Source organism: Peromyscus maniculatus, chromosome 18, assembly GCF_049852395.1.
Source record: "Peromyscus maniculatus bairdii isolate BWxNUB_F1_BW_parent chromosome 18, HU_Pman_BW_mat_3.1, whole genome shotgun sequence".
Taxonomy (NCBI): Eukaryota; Metazoa; Chordata; class Mammalia; order Rodentia; family Cricetidae; genus Peromyscus; species Peromyscus maniculatus.
The window spans coordinates 52,214,785-52,238,969 of NC_134869.1; the positions used below are offsets into that span (position 1 = coordinate 52,214,785).

General features: G+C 41.7%; 1 protein-coding gene across 1 annotated transcript; it reads right to left on the reverse strand.

Annotated features, from left to right (window-relative positions):
• Nucleotides 1-321: 321 nt before the first annotated feature.
• On the reverse strand, nt 322-5,076 carry Ifng (interferon gamma). Its single transcript, XM_006973356.3, has 4 exons — nt 4,867-5,076; nt 3,597-3,665; nt 3,316-3,498; nt 322-958 (listed from the first exon to the last, which is right to left on the reverse strand). Exons 1-4 carry the CDS (start codon nt 4,978-4,980, stop codon nt 797-799), a joined length of 528 nt encoding a protein of 175 aa, XP_006973418.1. The 5' UTR covers nt 4,981-5,076; the 3' UTR covers nt 322-796.
• Between the last annotated feature and the right edge of the window lie 19,109 nt (nt 5,077-24,185).

A 24,185-nucleotide genomic window follows, 5' to 3' on the forward strand; every position in this document is an offset into this window, starting at 1 on the left:
AGAGCTCCACGCTGAATGGTGATGTAATTAGACATGTATCTTCGAAAGAAAATTCAAACAGCTGCCAACTCGAGCAGCGAAAAACCGGCAAATTGTCAGTAGAGAAAAGCACCACACGTAATGAGGCTTAATGCCGCTCTAAGATTCCCACGACTAAAAACGGCTCATTTCCTTCCCATTCATCCATAGGTGGTTCATTCACCCGAGTCGCCTCTTAGAAGAAGTCTGACACAGTATGCATCGTTGTGAAAGCACACTTTATTCATCTGCATTAGACAGTGAGGAACTATCAGCAAGTGAGTGATCTGCCATTGGGGTGCAGTCACAGTTTTCAGCAGTATTCAGAAGCACCAGGTGTGAGGCACCCTTTTCCTCGAGGGACGGGCTGGACTACCTGACGCGTCGTCGCAGTGCTGACCGGCTATTGAGGCGTTGGCTCAGGGTGTAGATGCGCTCTCCGGCCAGCAGCGCCTCACGGCATCACTGTAGTGAGTGTTCCTCATTGTCAAGTAAAAATCAGTTACCACCCACAGTCTGACTTCAGTCAATTGGTTGACTGGCCCCTGAGATACAATCTTTGAATCACACAGTCTTGGTTAATTAAGTCAGAAAGAGAAAAACGGTCAAGTCACATAGTTGAGGATACAGAAATTATAAATAACATATATATTAATAGAAATTCATTTTCATCACATAAAAGTTGCTATTATAAATACTTCTTTGGTTGATGAGTCTAAAAATATACTTTTCATATAAATAATTGTTAAATATTAATAAATAGATTTAGATTTAAAATTCAAATAGTTTTGCTGGCAGCGTTATTCTTATTTGGACGAGCTCCACCCCCGAAACAGCACCGGCTCCTTTTTCGCTTCCTGAGGCTATTTTTTGGCGACAGGCGGTACATCACTCCGAGGAGTTCATTGACAGCTTTGCGCTGGACCTGCGGGTCATCTACCTGTTGGGGGTACAAAATGAAATTAAGTCCAAGCATGCAAGCCGCTGGAATAGTCTTCTTTTAATATCATGATCAGTGAAAATGGAAATATTCCTATTAAGAAAGTAATTCTATACAGCAAGACATTCTCTTCATTTGTTGTAGTGTCTTTGTTATGGTCACTTTGTCAGCAGTTTAGACTATAAGGATCGTTCAATGTCCACGTTGTACAAGAAGGAATGGGATGGGTGACACCACATATCTAACTTTAATTTAACTGCTACAGAAACTCAAAATGGAATACTAAAAAGGTTCCTGGGTGGAATGGGAGCTGGGGGTGGGAATGAGTTTGCAGTAACCCTAGCCTTGAACTAGACACTTAATCTCCTAGAACTTGCTTTCTTGTGAAGAGCCTCCTGAGTGATCTCTTCATCTACAAAGTCTGCCACTCTATGCTTTGATTAGTCCTTTCTAGTCATACAAAAAAAATTCCTGTGGGCCAAGGCTCCCCTTGGTATAGCAGAATGCTTTGATGATCTACCAAGGAGCCCAGAGATCCAGGTACAGGAAGGAGAAGGCCCATGCCTTTGGGAGATAAATTCCTTCAAGAGATACTGATACCAGCCAAAGTTTGAGAGCTACCAACACAAGCTGAGTACTAAGGGAAAAGATAAACTCAAGTCCAAAATAAATGAAAAATGTCATTTTAAATTTCTCCCATATCAGATCAATGTCATCATGGCTAGAATGGAATTAAAAATGAATCATGTTCATATTAGTAATAATCAATTTGCTGACAACACCTGAAATTTGGAGGTACAACAATATTTCCTATCCTCTGCCTTCTATTCCATTAGTCTAAACAACTTCTCCATTCAAAGCAGGAAGGCCACTTGGGCAACTTAATGCTTAATAAAATGAAGATCATTTACTGTTACCTGGCTTGTTTTGTCTAATGCTAGAAATACTCTGACTTCCTTGCTACATATCCAAGAAGGATTCAGAGGCTTATAGGACATAAGGCTATTTACTAAAGAGTGTGTGTGTGTGTGTGTGTGTGTGTGTGTGTGTGTGTGTGTGTGTTCTTAAAACATGTTGACAATGCAACAAAACAGGCCAAGAGGTAAAAGCTTGCTCAAGATCACCCATAGGAAGCACAACCCCAGAACTCCCAGAAAGACGGAACCAAGGCCTTAGGAGTAGCAAGTCTCTACCAGCTGTGTGTTGGGAAGACAAATTTATTTCCCAGCTTTCAAAACATTGCTAAGCATCCCAGAGACTTAGCCAGACCTGAACAGTAAGCCCAAAGTGGAAGTGAGTTAGGAACAAGTACTTTATCCATCTCTAGCTGATGGACTAGGATCTTCTACCATCTTCCAGCCCCTGCTACAGAGCATGAGACAGGTTAGAGGTGGGCTCAGGTAGACTGAAAGTTGAGTACAAATAATAAGGCCACAAAACACAGAAGAAGACACCTGTCCCTCTCTTTCATTTGAGCCCATTTACCATCAAAGCCTAAGAGTTCAGAATGTCTTTGCATTATAGATAAAATTTAGAAAAATGAGATTTGTCTTTATGTCTTCCAGTTATCTTTCAGATTCTGGAAGCTGTGATTTAAAGGCTTAGGATGGATTCATGATATAAAGCATGGAAGAACTGGAATACCCCCATATTGGAAAGTTAATTGAACGGGCCTTTCATAAGCTACACAAAGCAATCCTTCCCAGGATGTCTACCGTTACTTCTCCTCAAAGTAAGTTGGACTGCATAGCATGAGAGGCTAACCAGAGACTAGGGTATCACATCGAGGTGTCTCCTCCGAGACTCTGCTCCTTCTCTGTTCTCACTCTCATTTTCTATCTATAACACTGTGCAGGTTTGGTTTGGTTTGGTTTTTGGCAAGAGAGATTAAACTTATGTAGTGATCCCAGCTGGTTCCTATCGAGATGAGGCAATGACAGCCCCGCCAGGCATGTGAGTCATCTGAAGTCACAGTTCCTTGTGGCCTGGCTGGGAGGAGGAGCACACGAAGTCTTCTCACTCCCTCCCACTGCTCTTTCCACTAACACACAACCTCCCATCCTAAGCGAGAGTTTCCATCACACACCCGGGGGGGGGGGGGGACCACAAGAGCCCTGCTCGCTACTCCCCTTGGCTGCTTCCTCCTCAGCATTTACCCATCGTGTGGGCAACGGTTTGAATGTCTGTGTTTTTCCAAAGCGGACAAAGTCCCTCCCAGCATGCCCATGATGAGGAAACATCTCAGACAAGGGCTTGTCTCCCAGCTTCATCAACTGTGCAGTAACCAATTTCTACCATCAGATAATTCAACACAGTGCAAAAATACATTCAGACGATATTTTGCAAAGTTGCCTCACCGGAATCTTCATGACCTTCATGAAGTCGTCCCGTTTCTCCTCACTGCTGTTGAAGAAGTGAACTAACAGGTCTTGCTCAATGGTGCCTATGCTCTCCTGGATGGCCTGGTTGTCCTTCAAGGCATCGAAGAGTTTGAAGTAGAAGGAGATAATCTGGCTCTCAATGATTTTTATATCACCGTCCTTGGGAAACAATAGCACAAAGAGTGGATGATGGGAACTGGTCCATTAGAAACAGGGGGTGGGGGGAGGAAATAGGCAAAAAGGACCATTTAGCTTACCTTTTGCCAGTTCCTCAAGATATCAGAGAAGAGTTCCCCTCCATCCCCGACATCTGAGCTACTTGAGTTCTGTGGAAAAAGAAAAGGTGAATTTGTAATTAGTTCACCAACCACCCTAAAAATATCTATGGAGTTCATCGAACTCAGGGCTGACAATAGTCAATGATTTTCTTCTCAACCCTTCCATTTGCTTCTAACAAGCATCACCAAAAGATTCCACGTTCGATTTAGTCAAAGACTATTACATTCTTTTGGCTTTAGTACTTACTAGCCTAATCTTGAATTGCAAGGCCACGAATGAACTCAAAAAAGCTGATGAGATTTCAAGGACCCCAAGTAGCTGCAGTGAGCTAAAGAAAGTTGCTCTCAATTTAAGAGAGGGAGAAAGAAAAAAAGCCATCCAATCAATCCCATTGTACACACTGCCCCCTTATGGTACAGGCTTCTGTTACAACTGTCTGCAAGCTTAGGTCTTAATGGCTGCTTTAAAAGATAGCTCCAGACACATGTGTGAGACAGCTGGGTTTGCATTGTGAGGATAAAATTGCCTGTGCATGCTTGAACATTAGTATAATAGCTATGTATATAATAGTATACGTTCAGGAGAAATTATAAAATTTTAAGAATAAAAAAAAGTATTTTCATTAACCTTAGTTAATTCGAAAGGAAATTCACAAAAGAAAATAAATATAAAACTCTAAGAAACATAACTCCTCTCAGTCCTCAGTAAGTGGCTAGCTTCAGCGATAATTCACTTGTAGTAGAATTTCAAAATCTCTCATTAGAAAAAACATATGCAGGGGGAAGTTCGTAAGCAGAAACTTAAAGAACTTTGCCTTCTGTTTCTTTTAAGTGCTAAGTTGTTTCCCTGGGTGTTTTTTAATGGCAATATTCATCTCTCACTATCACTTTCATAGTAGTCTGAAGAATGAGAAATGAATAGCCAACCATGAGGGTAAGAATGCTTCTTATCATGACTAAACAATATAAAAAAAAATCACAAAATGATAACGTATGTTTGTACCTTATACTCATACTATGCCCAACTTTGGGGAGATTTGTAAGTGCCCTGTCAGTCTCTATACCAAACTGAACAGAGAGTTAAATCAGTATCAAGATTATTAGGTCAATAAACACCTCGCTAGCGAAGAGCAACATAGCACCCCATCTTCTCAAAATGACTGTGGACCAGACGGCAGTCTAGTGTTGAAAGCGGCAAGTCAATGTCAGTCATTTTCAACTACAAGCGTTATTAAAAGGTCATACTCACAAAATGTTTCTTCAGATTTTCTATTTCTTCAATGAGTGTGCCCTGGCAGTAACAGCCAGAAATAGCCTGCGTGAGGCAGAGCAACAAAGCCAAGATGCAGCACGTCGCGTTCATTGTCTCAGAGCTAGGCCAACGCCGTCGGAGTCCGGAGCACCTGGATTAAGCCAATGGGTCCAAAGGACTCGGTGATGTGTCTTCTCTAGTAGCCGATCGGCCAATGGAAGCTATACCCTGTTGCCTCCTTTTCTGCCAGTATTTATACCTCATCGAAGCCTCCTGGGGATTACGTATTTTCACACGTTTTTTAAAATGAGATGGTGACAGATAGGTGGGGAGCAAACTTACTTTGCATTGTAACTCTGGTTTTGTGGCATGGCAAGGTTGTAGCTAGAGTTTCCTTTCGACTCCTTGGGCTCTCTGACGATGAGCCAGGACCCACTGTGCCCACCTGTGCCATTCTTGTGGGATCCTCTGAAAGCGCTTTTACTTCTCACACCCTCTGGGGCTGGAAATTGCTGTTACATTCTCCCCCTCTGCCTTTGTAAAGTGAATTCCTCATCTACAGAGCAGAGCATATTGAGTATTTGCTTGTGGTTGGGGACAGCTGAAGAAGGAAACTCTTGGGCTTCTCCAACCCCTGCAAAGGGGAAGCCTTTCTAAAAATTTTCTTGCAAATGACCAGAAAGCAAGGAAGGTGTATAGTTTTAAAAAAAAAAAAAAACCAATGTGGCTAGGAAGCCCTTCATCAGCGGTGATCAGTAAAATACCTACCACAAGTTCAAGATCACTCAAGGTCAAACTTCCCCAAAGGAATAAAATGTAGGCAACACAGATAAAATATAATTGTTTAGCTTCTCCATTAATAAAAGTAAAAATGCAAGAATAATTTCTTAAATATTGTATTTCAACCAACATATCTAAGCTAACATTTCAGTGTGCATCAAGGGACATGATGAATGGGTCTCTATTCCTCTGCCACTAAATCTTTAAAACCTGGTGTACATCTTATATGCACAGCAGAAATCACTTTGGGGCTAGCCATATTTCTAATGCCCATGCCCACATATGGCTGTGGCTATCCCATTGAATAGTCCAACACTAAACACACACTTGTCCTAAATAACCATTAATAACTGAGAAATGCCCCCCTCAAGTTCAAACAAGAAAATTCCTCTTTCTTCTTTGATAATCTAGCTATGAGAGTCAACCCTTCAGGATGCAAAGGAGGCCCTCTGATCTTCCTGCCTTCCCTGTGTATGTTAGCCTATAGTGGTTGTGGATGCAGACCCCAATCCTTCATATTCTAGCTGTAGGATCTTGAGTGAACATCTTTATGATCTGTGACTCAGTTTCTTCCTCTGTGCAGTGAGCTTAATGCTGGTATTTCCTTTCGGACTTCAGCCAAAAAGTTCAGTCAAATGATCCATGGAGAGTGGTGAGAATTCACAATAATCACTCAATAAAAGTTATCTAGTATTGTTTGGAAATTCTGAATGGGTACCCAGCCCTTTAATAACACTCTGCATCTTGTTCATGTGGTGCCTTTGACCTTGTGTTTCCTTTCCCCTCATCTGTGCATCTCAGAATGGTACCCAATTACCTTGACCCAGATGAAAAATCATCATCCCGTTGAGTTCTTCCCCAAGCCCCCAGCTTCAAATCAGTCTCCCATCATCTACACTGGGCTAACACTTTATATGTTTTTCATGGAGTCTCAATTCCTCAGTCTCATACAGGAGCGATCTATTCATCTTTTCCCACTGGGGGCTGATTTCCTTACAATCAGAAAGTATTCTGTTGCTTCCATGACATCCTTTATTTCCCCTCCAACATTTAAGCATAGCGATTTACACACACACACACACACACACACACACACACACACACACACACAAGCATTTGAAAGTGTATCCAAGAATGTATTTGATGACTGTCGATGAAGCTCAACAGGTTGAGTGCTTGCATAACATGCCCATAACCCTAGCTTAAAACAGGCATGAAATGTGGATGGAAGTAGAGGTAGGGTGATCAGGAGTTCAAGGTCACCTTCTGCTGCAGTCAGTATAAGAATTATTTTTTAATTAATTTTTTAATTACACTCATGATATTAATCACATTTGTGGTATTCATTGATTATATTCACAGTACTTATTTAACAATTATATTTATGATATTCATTAATTATATTAATTGCATTGATTTATTACATTCGTGATATTATGTCCTGATACTACTGTCCATTTGTGGGGCTTTTCCATCGCACAAAACAGAGATTCTGTACTTAGGAAATCATTGCTCTATATTCCTTTTACTCCATCTTGAGATAGCGTCTAATCTGTCTGTCTCTATGAATTTGTATATTCTATATATTTCATGTAATACAATTCTATAGTATTTGTCCCTTTTTTAATGTAAAAACATTTTATGTACAACTGCAGGGGAAATAATACACAGATAGCCTGAACATAAAAACAGGTTATAATTTAAAAGTCCATTATAAGAACCTGTCTCAAAAATAAATAAATAAAAAAGTCTAGCCAGGTGGCAGTAGCTCACACCTTTAATCCCAGCACTCAGAGGCAGGCAGATCTCTGTAAGTTCAAGGCCAGCCTGGTCTACAGAGTGAGTTCCAGGACAGCCAGGGCTCCATAGTGAAATCCTGTCTCGTAAAGCAAAAAGCAAAGCAAGAAACCTATATTGAGTTATTTGCTTCAATTTTTTTTTCAGTTCCAATGCTATTCCCTCCAATTTGTAGGAAATTAGCTTTCTATTAAGTGTAATTTATTATTAATGCTAAAAAACAGTGTCATATCTCCTTAGCTAATACCCAATGACTGGGACCAGTCTATGCTTTTTATTAATTTTTAATAATTATCTTTGCACTCCCAGCAACAATGGATGTGTGTTCTTATTCCACATCCTCAACAGCATGAGCTATCACTTGCATTACTGATCTTAACCATTCTGACAGGTGTAAGACAGAATCTCAACGTAGTTTTCATTTGCATTTCATCCCCCTGATGGCTAAGGGTGTTGAACATTTCTTTAATGTTTCTCAGCCGTTTGAGTTTTCTCTATTGAGAATTCTCTGTTTAGATCTGTACCCCATTTTTAATTGGATTATTTGGTAGCAATAAAATGACTCCTAATGACATTCTGCTATTCTCATAGATTAGTGTCTTGCTCACCTATCATCAGAGAAGCTTCCTCCTGCAGCAAATGGAACAAACACAGAGACCAACAGCTAGACAAATGCAGAGAGACACACACCTTGGAACATACAGCCCTAAGCGAGATGTCTCCATCAAATCCTTCCCCTCAGAGCTCAGGGAACCCTGAGGAGGAAGAGGCAGAAAGAGTGTAGGAGCCAGCAGGGATGGAGGACACCAGGAGAACAAGGCCTTCTCAATCAGGTGAGCAAAGCTCATATGAACTCACAGAGACTGAAGCAGCAGACACGTGGCCTGCACAGGACTCCACCTTTGCATATATATTCTAGCTTTCCGTTTAGTATTTCTACTGTACTCCTGAGCATGTGAACGAGTGGGTCTCTGATTCTTGTGCATTCTCTTGGGGCTCTTTTTCCTTCTGCTGGTTTGCTTTGTCCAGCCTCAATGTGATGATTTTGTTTTGTTTTGTTTTACCTTATTATACTTTATTTTGTCATGTTTGGTTATCTCTTTGAAGCCTGTTCTTTTCTAATGAGAGACAGAAAGAGGGTGCATCCAGATGGAAGGGGAGGTTGGGAGGAGTAGAGGAAGGGGAAACTGTAATCAGGATACATTGTATGAGAAAAGAATCTATTTTCAATAAAAGGGGAGAAAAGCATTAAACTACACAAATGCACAAATTAATAAATTATAAGAAAAGCAAAAGAAAAGATTTATGATTTTCAAATGTATTTAAAAAAGGAGAAGAACAAAACTGATCTTTGCAGAGTTGTCTTCTGAAAAAAAAACAAAGTCCAAATGAAACTGTGAGGTCACAGGCTCCCAGGCAGCAAGGGATGAGTGTGGAGACAACGTTGTTGCACACAGGCTCCGTCATTGTTCCATCCAAGGAGAAGTACAAACCAGAGAAAATCCTTGAGGAAGACACAGTGTTGTAAGTCAACACGCATCAATGACTTCAGACACACTATTGCCACTCCATCCCTTCTAGACACCAATATCCAAACCTTGAGTCTCTAGAAGGAGGATTGGAAATATTCTGGAATAAGATCAAATATTGTTCTATCTATATCTCAGTTTTTTTCAGTGAAATACAGCATTAAGGAGAGAAGAATTAAGAAAAATGGGGGTCAGACAAGAGGGCTCTATGGGCAAAGGTGCTTGCCGCCAAGTCTGAACACCTGAGTTCAAATCTGGGGACCCACAAAGTAGAAGAAGAGCGTCAATTTTTGCAAATTGTCTTCATGGGTACACTATGGCATGTCCCTAGCCCCACCCCAAACACATACACAAATAAAATAAAAAATACTTTTAAAGAACTGTGGGACCCATCATAGGGCCTTGTCTGTACCCCCACTATTTGTAAGTTAAGAATTCCTATTCAGGATTAAAGATATGTATTGAAGTTATGCATACAATTTGGCCAAATGTTCAGATTAGAAGCTACATGGCTAAAACTGAAGCTCTCACAATGCTTGGTGCCATGATGGAACACAGAATCGTGGCATTGCTGAAGCTGCCAACGTTCTATCAGTTTACATGAAGACCCGGAAAAATAAAAGTGGCGTGTTTAGATCCATTCAACTAGTCAATGAAAAGCTGAATCTAAAACCCCAAGACATTTTCCTTAATCAGCCCTCTTCCTAATTGATCGATATCTCCTAAAACTTATTGAACACATTTCTAATGTCTATGTGAGATATGCGAGTTGAAATAGAGAAACCCAATAAAGTTTGCGTGTGCAGGTTGTTGTTGTTGTTGTTGTTGTTGTTGTTGTTGTTGTTGTTGTTTTCCTGTGGAATTGGTGAGAGAGTAGCTACATTTGATTCCTTTACTGAGAACAAAAGCTGTGGGATCCTGGGCTAGGCCTTCCCGCTGACTTCACAGGCGCACAAACTGCGCAATCCGCCAGGACACCGAAGTCGGAACAGCCCACACCACTTCACCCGATGCCCGATAGTCCCCTCCTCCAAACTCCTGACGATTTTTACAAAGGGTCTCATCCTTCGTTCGGCACCTATTCCTGCAGTTCGTGTATTTGGTCTTGGTGACCTGCACCGGAAGTGAACCATCCGCACTTGGGTTTTCAGTCAGGGACACAGGAGGCTCTGATTTAGAATACTGTCACTCCAATAGCACATCCTTTTCTGACCTTTTCCTGTCTTGTCAATTTCACAGAGAAATCTCTCTCCCTGCCGCCGCTACTGCTTGTGAAACATCCCCTGTTGTACATGCAAACTAGAGGTTTCACACCTTGCTCGTTCGGCCAGTACTGAACCTGCAGAATCATTCACCACCACCGTATCCTTCAAAACTTTTGCAAAGCCACCAGGAGCCAAGGTGTGATCGTATTACTACAACAAAGGGACTACAAACTTTCTTTTTTCTCTTCAGCTAGAGTTTCTTTCTGAAAACTGGCTATGGTTGTGTCAGCAAGATGTCAACAGCATCTCCTGAGACCCTGCTCTAAGCAGAGTCAGTAAGACCAAACCTACATCCTGGCTGCCCTTTTCCTCTGCATCAGCAGCCACATCCCTAACACTCACAATGCGTTATCTCCTCCAGACCTTCCCGCAGATTTCTTCCACTCAGTATGAGTAAGTGTCGGATCCATGCCCCCCCGCCCGACCCCCCACGTTATTTCAGCTCCTGGAACTCCTGACCGCATACGGGCTGAGCCTACGGAAGAAGCGTGACGTAGAGGATGGAAGTCCACACGGAGTCAGGTTTTTCCCCACAATTTGACTCATAAATCCCACAGGTTAGAGAGTTTTCTGAATCACCTTTTGCTCTGAAAGACCGTCTGGACGATTTTAAGGGATGTTACGAAGAATGATGAAAATATGATGCTTATGCACTAAAGTGATAATATTTTCGATTTTACAGGAGGAACTGTGTGTTGATAATCTAGATATTCATAGCCCTGACTTAAAGGGCATATGTTTGTTCCTTAAGAAATTTTAAAGCACTCTCAGGGTCCTTGACATAGTTACTAAACAAAGATGGAAAGTCATCTTGTGAAATACTTGTTTATATCCTAATTTCAACCAATTGGTATGTCTTTATCAAGCATTTACTACACACCTATACCTTTGAGGGCTACAGAGAAAAAAGTTGGCTGGAATGTTAGCTATAGTTAATCTCTTGGCTCACAGTAGAGGGTGGGAAGCCATATTCTTTCTGCCAGAGTATAGAGGTCAGAGGATTTATCAGGAGCCCATTCTCTCCTCCCACTATGTGGATCCGGAGGATTAACTCGGGTCATCAGGCTCGGTGGCCAGTGCCTCTTGCCAGTTCAGGGTTCATTTGGAGTCAGAGTAAAAACCTGAGTTCAGGCTGGAAAGATGGCACAGCAGTTAAAATCGCTTGTCTCTGAGTTCAGGTCCCAGCACCCATGTAAAAGGTGGGTGTGGTCCAGTGCATGCCTGCTACCTCACTCAGCACTGAGGGGGTAGAAACCAGAGGACCAGTGGGTCTGGCCAGCTACCAGCCTATCTAGAAAAACACTAGCTCCTACTTCAGAGAGACCATGCCTCCAAGTAACTAGGCAAAGTGACACCCTCCTCTGCCCTCCACATATGCACAGGTATACATTTGCACACACATCATCGCATACTCACCCATATGTCACATATACATATAAAAGTTGTCGGGGGGGGGGCTGTTTGTGTGTGTGTGTGTTGGTGTGTGTAATACATACTCTTACTCCTATACTATGTTTTCCTTGGGGAAACCCTTATCGCTACATTCAAGGGTTGGCCATGCCAAGGAGAGGAATATTCTAGTCATCTATTAGCATTCTGGAAGCCTAGGAGTCCTCAAGGTACTTTCATTAACCAACCACAAGTTAGGGGAACCCCAAGACCATCCCCAGGTTTAATAGTTCACAGCAGGGACTCAAAAGAAGTCATTCCAGTCATGATTATGGTTTATCTCAGCATTAAAATATAGACCAAAATCATCAGAGGAAAGAGCACAGGGCAGAATTCAGAACCTTCCATGAACAAATCGACCAGCTGTTCTCTGCCAAGGGAACAGTGATCAGTGGTCACTTCTCCTAATAACGATGTGTAATGACAGGCAGTATTGGCACACCTGTTAAAGGAGCTTGTCCTTAACCAGCTTTTTATTGCACTTGATCACATAGCCATGGCTGACTGCCTGGTTGACCAACCTCAGTCTCCCCTGCTTCCACGGGTTAGTCTGACACTCTACACCCCAAGTCCTACCTGTTAGCACAGACTGTGTGGCATGGGTCAAGGCACTCAGGTAACCAAGGAAATGCCCGGGCTTAGGATTGGCATCTCTGGGGTGAAGGCACACTTCTGTTTGGACAAAAATGAAACCTTCAATGCATGAGTCTGTTTTATTTCACATTTTTCCTTTTCATACAGTTTGTTGTATATTATGTAGACGCTTTCTTTTTTTGTTACTCGATTACTTCATTCTTGGTGAATAAGATGTTGATAAAATGTGGAGTTCATTCAGTTCATACTGGATTTTCTCCCTTAGACTATTTTAAGGAAGACAGGTATGTGTTTTCTTATGATTAGACAAACACACCCTAGCAATAATTGAAGTCATTAGGGGGAAAGCCAGAGAATTTACAACAATGTTTCACTTTAATTCAGGTACGAAAGGATTAAATGAAGTCAAAACTGGCTTAACTTTCAACTCTGCCATGTAAAGACTTTGAAACTACAAACACCTTCCATCCTGTACCAAAAAAGAGACTGGAGAAAGTGTCTACATCTCAGGTGTGATTTTCAATTGGGGTGAAAATTTTGCTTCTCAGAGAACAAACGTCCTCCCAGGCTCTGAACTTCCGAGGAGGAAGCATCAGGACGTTGTAGGGGATGCATTGGGATAACGGGTGAGAACTCCCCCTAGAGGCTGAGCAAGGCTTATATTCTATTAGAACATTTGTTGATTTTTTATAATAATGGTCTTATAAAGTTTAAGTAGTATTGCATGGTGTACATGCAGGCTAGTTTATGTCAACTTGGCACAAATAGAGTCACCTGGGAAGAGGGCTCCTCAACTGTGGAACTGCCTCCATCAGCTTGGATTGTGGCCATGTGTAGTGGGTTGATTGACTGATGGTTGATGTGGGAGGGCCCAGTTTACTGTGGATAGTCCAGGTTCCTGGGAAAGGAATCCTGAGTTGTATAAGAAAGTAAGCTAAGCAAGCCATGGGGAGCAATCCGGCGAACAGCATTCTTCCACGGTTTCTGCCTCTGTTCCTGCTGGAGTTCCTGCCCAGACTTCCCTTCATGATGGACCATGGTCAGGACATAAACAAGCCCAAATAAACTGTTTCCTCACTCAAGTGGGCCTCAGTGAGTGTTTAGTCACCGCAACAAAAAGCAAACGAGGCAAATGTACTCACTTCTTTTTCACTATAATAAAATACCTGAGGTAGGTGACCTTTAGAACTTGGCATACCTATAATCCTAGCACACAGGAGGCTGAGCCAGGAGGGGAGCTACAAGGGTGAGGCCAGCCTGGGTTGCATAGTAAGAACCAGGCAATTCAAGGTAACTCCACATAACCTTGTCTTGAAAGCAAAGGAGAAAAAAAAAAAGAAAAGAGCTCTATTTAGCTCCCAGTTCCAGCAGCCAGAAATCCAAACAGGACACTGACAGGCCTTGCCATCCCCTCCCTTCCTTGGCAGGTAGCAGTGACAATGGTAGAGAAACAGGAGGAGCAGGAAGCATCTTGACAAAGGAAGCCAGAGGGGGGTGGGGTTCTCACTTCCCTTTGTAATGTTTGGTGGACCACAGTTGGCCTAAGGGCCTCACATACAACCCCTCCCTAAAGGCTCCATCTCCCAACAATAGCACTGAGGACCACACTTCCAAACCATGAACCCTTAGGGGACACCCTTAACCATAGATGATCCATAGCAAATTCACTGCCCTCCTCCGAGCCATCCCCATAACTCCTGCGGTATTTAATTTGCATAACATATATGCTTTGGTGTCCCAAATTTGCTCAGGTAATTATTAGTCAAAACAGAGCTTCTAACATTAGTGTAAAGACCACAAAGTCCAAGAAAAATAGGAATAAATATTTATTTTACTCCAGCAAAACAGAGCTTGGGAATAATTATTTGTGGGCCCAAGTGTTTCTGCCAGTAAAAAGACAGATGCCTAATATCAAGTAACCTATGAAGTATGTAAATGGGCCTTTCTTGTGTAACTCTGACAACTACAGAAGATAAACTTATTTTCATTTCATAGACCAAAAAGTAAGACTCAGAAGGAATAACAACTTACCAAAAATCACTGAGCTGACAAGAGACAAGTCACACAAGGCTAGTGTGACCCAAGCCATATTGTCACTTTACCGTCCCGTTCCAACCAAGCCAGTGACCCTGTCTTTGCTCCTAAAAGCTTGGTGCATTTACTATAACACTGATGGTCCTTTGTTCGTGTATTTAAAACAACAGTGATTAATTTTATCTGTTAGCCAATACTTGCAAGGAATCTGGAAGAATCCACAGACGGACAACAAAGCTGAAGAATCAAATGCAAACAGACCACCTATCCCAGGCACTCTCCGATCTCAGGCCTGTGAATGTCGGCCCTTCCATAGGGCACCGTGCAGGAATAAGTGAATGAAGTCTAATGCTTATGTTTTCATCTTCGTGTAGAGTGTGATCCAGGAAAGCGCATTTAACTAGCTGATCACGGATCAATTAACCATCAGAAAAGTATCTGGTGGAAGATCTTCTAGACACCCAACCTAACTGAACCTATTGAAAGTGGTAAGATTCTCCAAAAGGAAATGAGGAAAGAGATGTTTGGTTGCCAAAAAACATTGGGAACTAATGAAGACTTTCAAAATGACACAATCTTTTGGTAGAATTTGCAAAGTATCTTTTTATTACTTTTTTTGAGATTATAATTAAATTATTTCCCCTTTCCCTTTTCTCCCTTGGAATCCTTCTAGCTTTTTCAAATACATGGTCTCTTCTTTCATTAATTGTTGATGTGGGGGTGGGTGGGTGTGCACGCGCATATATATTACTATATACAACCTGCTTGGTAAAGTGGCAGTTAATGAGGCAATTCCACATAGTTTATGTGGTAGTTAAAAGAGGTTTATTTCAGGGTAACTTACAACCAGTAAAGGGGTCAGTTACAGGATCTGGGAGAGGTGAAGTGCAGTCCAGCATGGTTCTCTGGAGAACTCTGACTTGGTCTGCAATCCAGCAGCCAGAATCACAAGGAGCCAAGAGAGCGGGCATGTATGCATCTCAGGTCTTAATGGGGTCCCATCTCGGCCATTCCCCAGGGGCAGATCATAGGCAGGTGTGGCAGTAACCGGCTGCCTCACTAGGGGCAGTGCTTCAAGGTCAAAGCTGGAACAGCTACCCACTACATCTTGGTCTGTATAATGTCACTTGTATATAAGTTTTCAGGGATGACCATTTTAGTATTGAATAACCAGGGTGTGCTCTTTCCCCGGTTGCCTGTAGTCCTTTGTGTAGTGTTTAGACATTTTGGTCTTTCCTACATGCACTTTGGCATGTCTATTGTTATAGTCCTTGTTCATCTCACATGTAAGTAGTCATGCTGGTGGACTTAGAATAAACTTTAATGCTGTAGCTTCTGACGTTACTAGGAGATACAATCTTACAACAAACCCGGATATTCTGGCTCTTACAATATTTCCACCACCAAGCCCTTCTTCAGTGTTCCCTGAGCTGTAGATACAGGTATGTTTTGTAGATGTACCCACTGGGCATGGGCTCCACAGCACTGCATTGGGATTGGTTGTGGTTTTCTGTGGTGGTCTCTGTCTGTTGCAAAGAGAAGTTTCCTCGACAAAGGGTAAAGGTTACACTTTCCTGTAGGTATAAGGACAAACACATAGAATATGTTTACAGGTTGTGCTGGTTTTAGTAAAGTGGTGGTTGTAGTTTCTTTTTCAAGAACAATGACTTTACTAGCTTTGAGCAGTTGGCTCTATTCCTAGTCCGCGGCATGATTTCTCTCTTGTTGAGCATGTCTTAAATCTAATTAGAGAGGTGTTGGTTACCACCAAGGTATGTGTACCATTACTGCATTCTTAGGGTCATCATGCCATGCTGGTCATTGTTGTGGTTCAAGAGTATCATAGTTGAGTAGGATTGTTGGTGGCTTCCCTCCTTTGGAAGTCTGCATGGTACCAGAAGCATTCAGTTCAGTTCCAGCTCAGGGGACTCTCGGGTCTGTTTCTGAGTACACTGTGTTTTTAGCAATACAGATCTACTTCCCTTCTAGCTCTAGGAGACTCCCAAGAGCAATAGCAATACTGTGTAATGTTTGGGGAGTATCTTGAACAACCCTAACAACTCAAGAGAGGACTTTCCATATTTGTGTTTTGTTAGGTGATCTTTGACTCTTGGATAGAACATTGCCAATGGAGATGAGAAAAATCTCATTTTAAACTATTTATGTATGTTTATACATAGGCTAGTATGTATTCTTCTTGGTAGATGGTAGTATTATTCCTCATGACTTTTCCAGACATCCTTGCTGTTGACAGAGTGCTTGCTTAGCATGCTTAACACCCCGAGTTCAGTCCCCAGTCCATCATAAACCTTGTGTGATGGTGCATGGCTATAAGTCCAGGATCAGATCAGTAGCTCAAGGTAAGTCTCAGCTATATTTTGAATTTGAGGCTGACTCATAATAGATGAGACACTCTCTCAACACGTACATGTATATGTATATGTACACATACATACATGCTATCACTGCCTATTCAGATTTACATTTGTTTCAGAGTCACTATGGTTTTGTACATTTTATACATATGTACATATAGTTTGTACATATATTTCCCTTTGAAAATTTCCTTAAGACTCTGAGTTTTGGAAGCCTATAGATGACGCTGTTCATTTTATGTCCATTAACACTTTTTGAGATAGTGTCTCTAGATGTAGTTTAATCTAAGCTTACTGTTTTTAATATTTGTTTAGTTAATTAATTAATTAATTGTTATATGTCTAGGCATGTTTGGCCTGCATGTATGTGTATGCACCACTTGCATGCCTGGAGAGAGCATCAGATGCTCTGGAACTAGAGTTATGGACAGTTGTTAGCCACCGTGTATGTACTGAGACCCAAACCCAGGTTCTCTTAGAACAAGTGCCCTTAACCCCTGAGTCATCTCTCCAGCTCCCATCAAACCTTTTCATTTTTTTAAACATCCTGATGTGTTTCTTTTTCCGTTTTTTTTTTTCTCTTAGTTGCTTGTTTTAATGATAACTTGCTAATTTCACAGAAGGTGGAAATTTAAAGGTGTTCCCACTCTTTTCATTCTGAAAGGCAACAGGTATGACACTAGATAGCTTAAATATTCTTCAAGTCATCTTGATGTCGTCTTGAGATTATAGAACAGATTTATTACTCCAAGCAACTCTCAGCATATATCAATGTCTCTAATTAAGATGTGGTATCCCTCACTGGATGATACATGACTTTCCTTATTTGAAAATTAGAAACATGATTTCTAATTAGAATCATAGATCATAACTTATTACAGTTTTTTTCAGGAAGCTTATTGAGTAACAACAAATGCCCTGAATTCTATCGTAGGCTCTTCCTGTAAAACAATAAAATAAAATCAATCCCAAAAGAAAAAATCCAAGTGACATAAGACTCTCTACACCTCCGTCAGGAAAGTGAAGAAACTTGAGAGTAGGTAAAGTTTCTTGTCACCCCAGATGGAATTTGAAGCTTTTTCTAGCTGGTTTTCTTTCAGGAAGCCTGTCAACTTTCTGCGCTATTGGCCTGTGGTCAGGGACTTCCCCCAACGTGCCTCCCATCTTTTGACAATGAGCAGAAATTTGGCCTCTTTGGTTTTCTTTGTAGTTACCTGATAGGATTTCCCAGGACAGAGGTGTCAAGCCAGCTTTGATCTAACTTCCCATCTCCTTCCTGTGGGTCACCCTGAGAAGAACGAACTTCTTCTTCTTCTCCCTCCAGGCAGTGACATCATCATTCTTCAGCTCCTCGGTGCCAGATGATGCATGCCCATGTGCTCACAGAAGCTCTGGCCTGAGCTGGAAGCAGAAGTGTTTGAGAACAGGATCCTCTGTCACAGACTCCACAGGCTTCTTTTCCTTCCTCTTGTTTGAATTGATGTCAACCACCTGCAGAGTTCCCAGGCATGGAGCTTTGTTATTTCCATATCTTCCTCTCCTGAGGTAACCATACAACCTCTAAAAATACAATGGAAGTCAATAAATTGTTCAAACATACAGAAATGAATCCAAGAGAATGTAAATCTCCAAATAAACTCAACTTAAGCTTTTTCATAAAAGAATAAAGTTCAAGGTACCCTCCTAGGCTTGTCTCCCCACTGGGTGATAGCATCCTAGAGAGTATGCACAGTGCATTAGACTTCTATCTATACCAAAATGCCAGTCTGGTGCTTTGCATAGAATATCTAATAACTCTGGATTAATTCCCAGGCCTGGGCCATGGTAGCTGTGATGGTTACCTTCACTGTCAACTTGACTGGATTTAGAATTACCTAGGAGATACACCTCTAGGAGTGTATCAAATAGTGTTTTCAGAGATGCTTAGCTATGGAAGGAAGACCCTCCCTGAATAGGGGCCATACCACCCCATGCACCACGAGGCCAGACTGAACAAAAAGAAAAAACAGGCAGACGCTAACAGAGTACCAGAGCTCCTCTTTCTGCTCTGATTTCAGATGCCACCTCACCTTCAAACCCTCTAGGCCTTCTGTTCTATAAGATGTAACCCTCAAACCCTGAGGCAAAGAAACACTTCTTCCTCTAGTTGCTACTGCAAAACATTTGCCACAGTCACAAGAAAAGTAACTAACTGCCACACAATGAGGCTTCTCAGCCAGGGCTACAAGCTCAGACACCGCACTGTTTGCTCCTCAACACATGCTGATTTTAATGTCAAATCATATTTGCCCTCTGGCTTCCTAGAGACTGCATTGCTATCAATTACAGAAGCCAGTGCTGGTAGTCATTCACTGGTAGATAAATGTTAAACTCAAACACTTTATTGAGCCAACAGTTAACTAATTAGTCTAAATAGATGCTTAAGAAAATGATTCAAGTCCTAACCATTTCTATTTATATGATGAGTTCTTTACCTTTGGGGTTATGGCAATGTCAAGTTTCACTATCTGTATGGACTATTCCCATGTATATGTATGTGTATAGACAATTTAATTGTATGTAATCCTTGCATGTTATCATGGCTTTACTGGCATCGTTCTTCTAAAACTTCTATTTTTCATTTTAGTATTGTGATAAGCGGCACCGGTGTGGAAAGCGAGCTACATTTGAATCCTGGCTCCAACTTATGCCAGTTGTGTGGACCTGAGCACATTCCTCTGGATGTAGCTGACAATAACAGCATCCACCTGTGTGTGCGTGTGTGTGTTACATGTGAAGCACTTGAAACAGCATTTGACCTACAATAAGCACAATGTGGTCATTATTTTGTTTTTATTTGTAACCTGGTTGACAAGTCATATTTGCAAATCGCGTTATTTTTCATTTACTTGCTCACGTTCAACTGAAGGGTAAAAAAGAAACTTAGATTGGGTTACTCCAGAAACGGAGCTGGAGTTGAGAATCAGGTAGGCGGTGATTCTGGGGAGTAGCAGCAGAAAAGAGGGGAAGGGATTCAGGGAAGAGAAAGAAATCAAGGCAGGGTGGTTACCAAGCTGGGGTGACAGTGGGCACAGGGACTTAGACCAAACAGCAAGCTCATTGAATGCACCCAAAGGATCCTACCCATAGCCAGCGGGGAAGCTGGGCCTTCTGCCCCCCATTCTCTCCACCATTCTCCCAGGCATGATGTCATGACATGGAGCCCCCCCCCATTTCCAGAACTTGCATTCTTCTACAAACCCAGCAGAAAGAATCCTTCAGCCAAAGAAAGGTAAATAACTATAGTTCATTAGAGGCGGTGGGAGAGGAAAGGAGGCAACTGAAAGGGTTAAACAAATTTTAGCGGAATCAGCAACCCCTAAAATTCTGTGGTGCTGTCTTAACTATTCCTGATTTTTTTTTTCAGTTTTTGTTCTATCCTTTGTGTTCCACAGTTGGTATTAGTTCACTGGCACATGGCGCCTGTTGAGATGGAAATGTCAACAATACTGTTTCCAAGAGAGAGTTTATAAAGACACAGGCAAGGCATCATGGGTAACAGAAAAAGGGCCTCAGAAACAGCTGTAAATAAGCACAAAAGTTGGCAAGGGCTGTGTTTCTGGCTCTTGGGCATGCTGGTTTGGGTGAGACATCAACCTCGCCTACTACAGGGTAGCATTCCTTGGAAGAAAGTGGACTTCAAGACATCCTCTCCTAACTTCATGTCTTTACTCCCAAGAGAGGCTTTCCTTCTCATTTGCAGTTTGAACTATATAACTTGTCAAGTACTAATTGAGATCTATGTCATATGTACTCGTGGAAATGTAAATAAGACAGGAGCAAGAGTCTACCACTCGCCTCTTACAGTGACCGACTCTAGAACACGGCACGGAGAGCTGAACAGGACACAGAGGAAAGAGCTGTCAGCATGGTGCAGCTTCACTAGAAGATGGGTGGGTGGTCTCCAACAAAACTAAACACACTCCGACTATATAAACCAGCACGTGCACATCTCAGTGTTTTCCTCAGCTGTGCTGAGAGCTTGTGTGCACACACACACACGCACGCGCGCGCGCGCACACACACACACACACACATTCACTCACAAACTACAAACCTGCACACATGTTTATAACAGCTTTTCCAACACTTGCAAGCAACAAGCACCTCACAAATATCGATTGTTTAAAGCGTAAACACATATTATCACACAGGGTCATTTTCAACATTAATGTGTGCATGCTACATTTTATCCAGCTTTGAGGGTTTGTCATATAGCTTTTTTTGCATGATGTGCAAATACTCTGCCACTGAGATACACCCTAAGCCCATGGTTTCTGTTTGTAAAGATAGGGATGTATCTTATTTTTAAGACTATATTTTACAGGGCTGGAGAGATGGCTCAGCGGTTAAGAGACCCAGTTTCCCGACACCCACATGGTGGCTCACAAACATCTGTAACTCCAGTTTCTTGGGGTCTGACATCATCTCTGGCCTCTACAGGCACCAAGTACATACACAGTGCACAGACAGCATCCAGACAAAATACCCATCCACATACATTTAAAATTAATTTAGAATATTTTGCTTTTAAATAGATTTAATTGATAATTGGTGCATAATGATGGTACATATTTAGGGAGTACAGTGTACTTTAATATATGCATAAAATGCATGATGATCAGATAGGGATTAACTTGTGTATGCGTGTATATGTGTATATAATCCCAAACATTTATCATTTCCTTGTGTTGGGAGCATGCCAAATCCTCTCTATTGGCTTTGCTAAATCAAATCTTTATGAAAATATTGCCTTAATAATAGCATCATTATCCCTTAAGTGCACACATAAAACTGAATTATTTACTTTAAAATTGTGTAAGCCAGTGTATAAAAATTCAGAGCATTACCAGAACCATACAAAAACTAGGCTAACTGTTATTCCTAGCTGTGGTAAAAAATCTAAATTGCCTTTTTTCATTCATGAGCAAATAGCGATGCCCAAAGTCAAATTCTGAAGATGACTCCTGCAAGTGAGTCTGCTGTACTATACATTTGTCAAATGCATGTGTCCTTTTTTACAGTTACCATTCCATCTAGCACTCATATTTTACTCATTTTTCATAGACTACTGACTACAGCACGAATGTATTTTAAAGATTAATTTTTAACTCTTTTAATGTCATATCACCATTCATCTTTGAGTAAGACCATGTACCATTCTCAGTTCTACTACTTCTAGACACTGACAGTTTCTATTTTTTTTTCTTCTTTCCCCGGAGCTGAGGACCGAACCCAGGGCCTTGTGCTTGCTAGGCAAGCGCTCTACCACTGAGCTAAATCCCCAAGCCCCACTGACAGTTTCTAAACCTCCATCTCCAGGAACGGTCTCTCTCTCCAGAACTCTGGCCCAGCACTTCTTTTCTATGCAGCTTAAAGAACAAATCATGCCATTTGTGGGGTAATGGATAAAGCAGATATTATCATGTTAAGTAAAACAAGCCATAATGAGATAGACAAATATCACCTTTTCTCATATATGTAGAACCTGGGTGGGCTGTCTGTCCATCATCTATCTATCTACCTATCGTGTGTGTGTGTGTGTGTGTGTGTGTGTGTGTGTGTGTGTTGCATGTATATGACATGAGAGTAGAGGAGTATTTGGGAAGTGAAAGGGAACCAGCAGGAAGATGTTACTAACATCCAGGAGGGTGTTACTAATCAACCTTAGATAGACTACACAAACACACACCCCACCACACACAAAAAAAAATTATTTAAGTCTAAGATCTTAAATTTTGCTCAGGGAATCCAAATCCGAAATTTCAGTCATGGTCTAATGGTCTTACTCATCCTCATTCTCTCTCTCTCTCTCTCTCTCTCTCTCTCTCTCTCTCTCTCTCTCTCTCTCTCTCTCTCTCAATATTTTCTTCCCACATGGCCATTTCACAACTTAAGTGTTCCTTCCAGAAACAGAGACTTAACTCTGCACCATAAATAATCATGTTTGTTTAATTTTACTAGAGCATAATTATTGCACGAAATGATAGGTTTCATAAGAACATTTTCATTCAAGTATACCATGGATTTGACCACATTTCCCACCATTACCCTCCCCAGTCCCCCATACATCCTCCTGCTAGTCCCCATTCACTTCCCAAATGATCCTTCTTTACTCTCATGCTGTCTACATGCAATAGATGGATGATAGATACACACATACATGTATACATTGTAGATATTCCAGGTTCCACATGTAGATATTTGTCTATCGCATTATGGCTTATTTTACTTAACAGGATGGTCTCTACTTTATCAATTACCCAGCAAATGACATAATTTTGTTCTTCTTTATGGCTACATAAAATTCCGTTGTATCTACATTCTATATTTTCTTTATCCATTCATCTGTGACAGATACCCGAGTTGGCTTTCTATCTGTGCACATATCTTCGTAGTAGACTGCTTCTGGTTCCTTTGGGTATATTCCCAAACAGGAATGGTGCTGCTGAATCACATGGCAGTTCTAGTTTTAGCTTTCTAAGGGGCTCCATACCAAAGTTCACCCTGCACTAATTTATATTCCTATTGGCAGTGTATATGGGTTTCTTCCCTGGGGCACAGTGAAACCAGAAACTACATTTCCCAAAACCCTCTTTTCTACATTTGCAGGAGACTTCAAGGAAGAAGGGAGCAGATGCTGTGATTCCTTAGAAACAGGCACTTGGACAGACCTGAGATGGAGAGGGCTTCCTGAGGAGTGCCTGCAGTCATGCGCGAACTGAAATGTTTCATATTGGCATCCCCTGTGTTCTTGAGAGTCACCTCAACTTTTCAGAGTCACCCAGCACAGTGCTGTAGTGGGCATTGCAAGTGACAGCTTGCCTGACCACATGGGCCAACAGTCACTGAATCAAACTCGGTTTGCTTCAGTAAAAGTTTGCCCACATGATAGGGACAGAGGGGTGACTCGGCATTTACGAGCATTGGCCACTCTTCCAGAAGATCCAGGTTCAATTCCCGGCACTTACGTGGCACCTCACAGCTGTCTATAACTCCTCTTTCAGGCATCCAATGCCCTCTTCTGGCCTCTGGGACACATGCATGCAGGTAAAACACCCCTACACATAAAATAGTATGAAAAAATAATTCAAAAAAAAAAAGCATTGAGCACACAAAATACCTTGTTTTCCCAGCCAGCTCCTGACTGTGACACCATAGGGAACCCACTAAACAAGGCCAAGGTCAAGGCAGATTTCAAAGTTGTCCCATGGTCACCTCAAACACAATCATCTAGCCCAGACCTCCTCTGTGTCCTCTTTCCTCAGTCGCACCCAGAAAAACCTTTGTTGACTCCCTTAGATCTGTCTGGTTTTGCTCCTGATCCAATACTTTTAGCCCATACCCCTATCTGTTTTTTGTTTTTTGTTTTTGGTTTTTTTGTTTTTTTGTTTGTTTGTTTTTGTTTTTCGAGACAGGGTTTCTCTATGTAGCTTTGCGCCTCCCTGGGACTC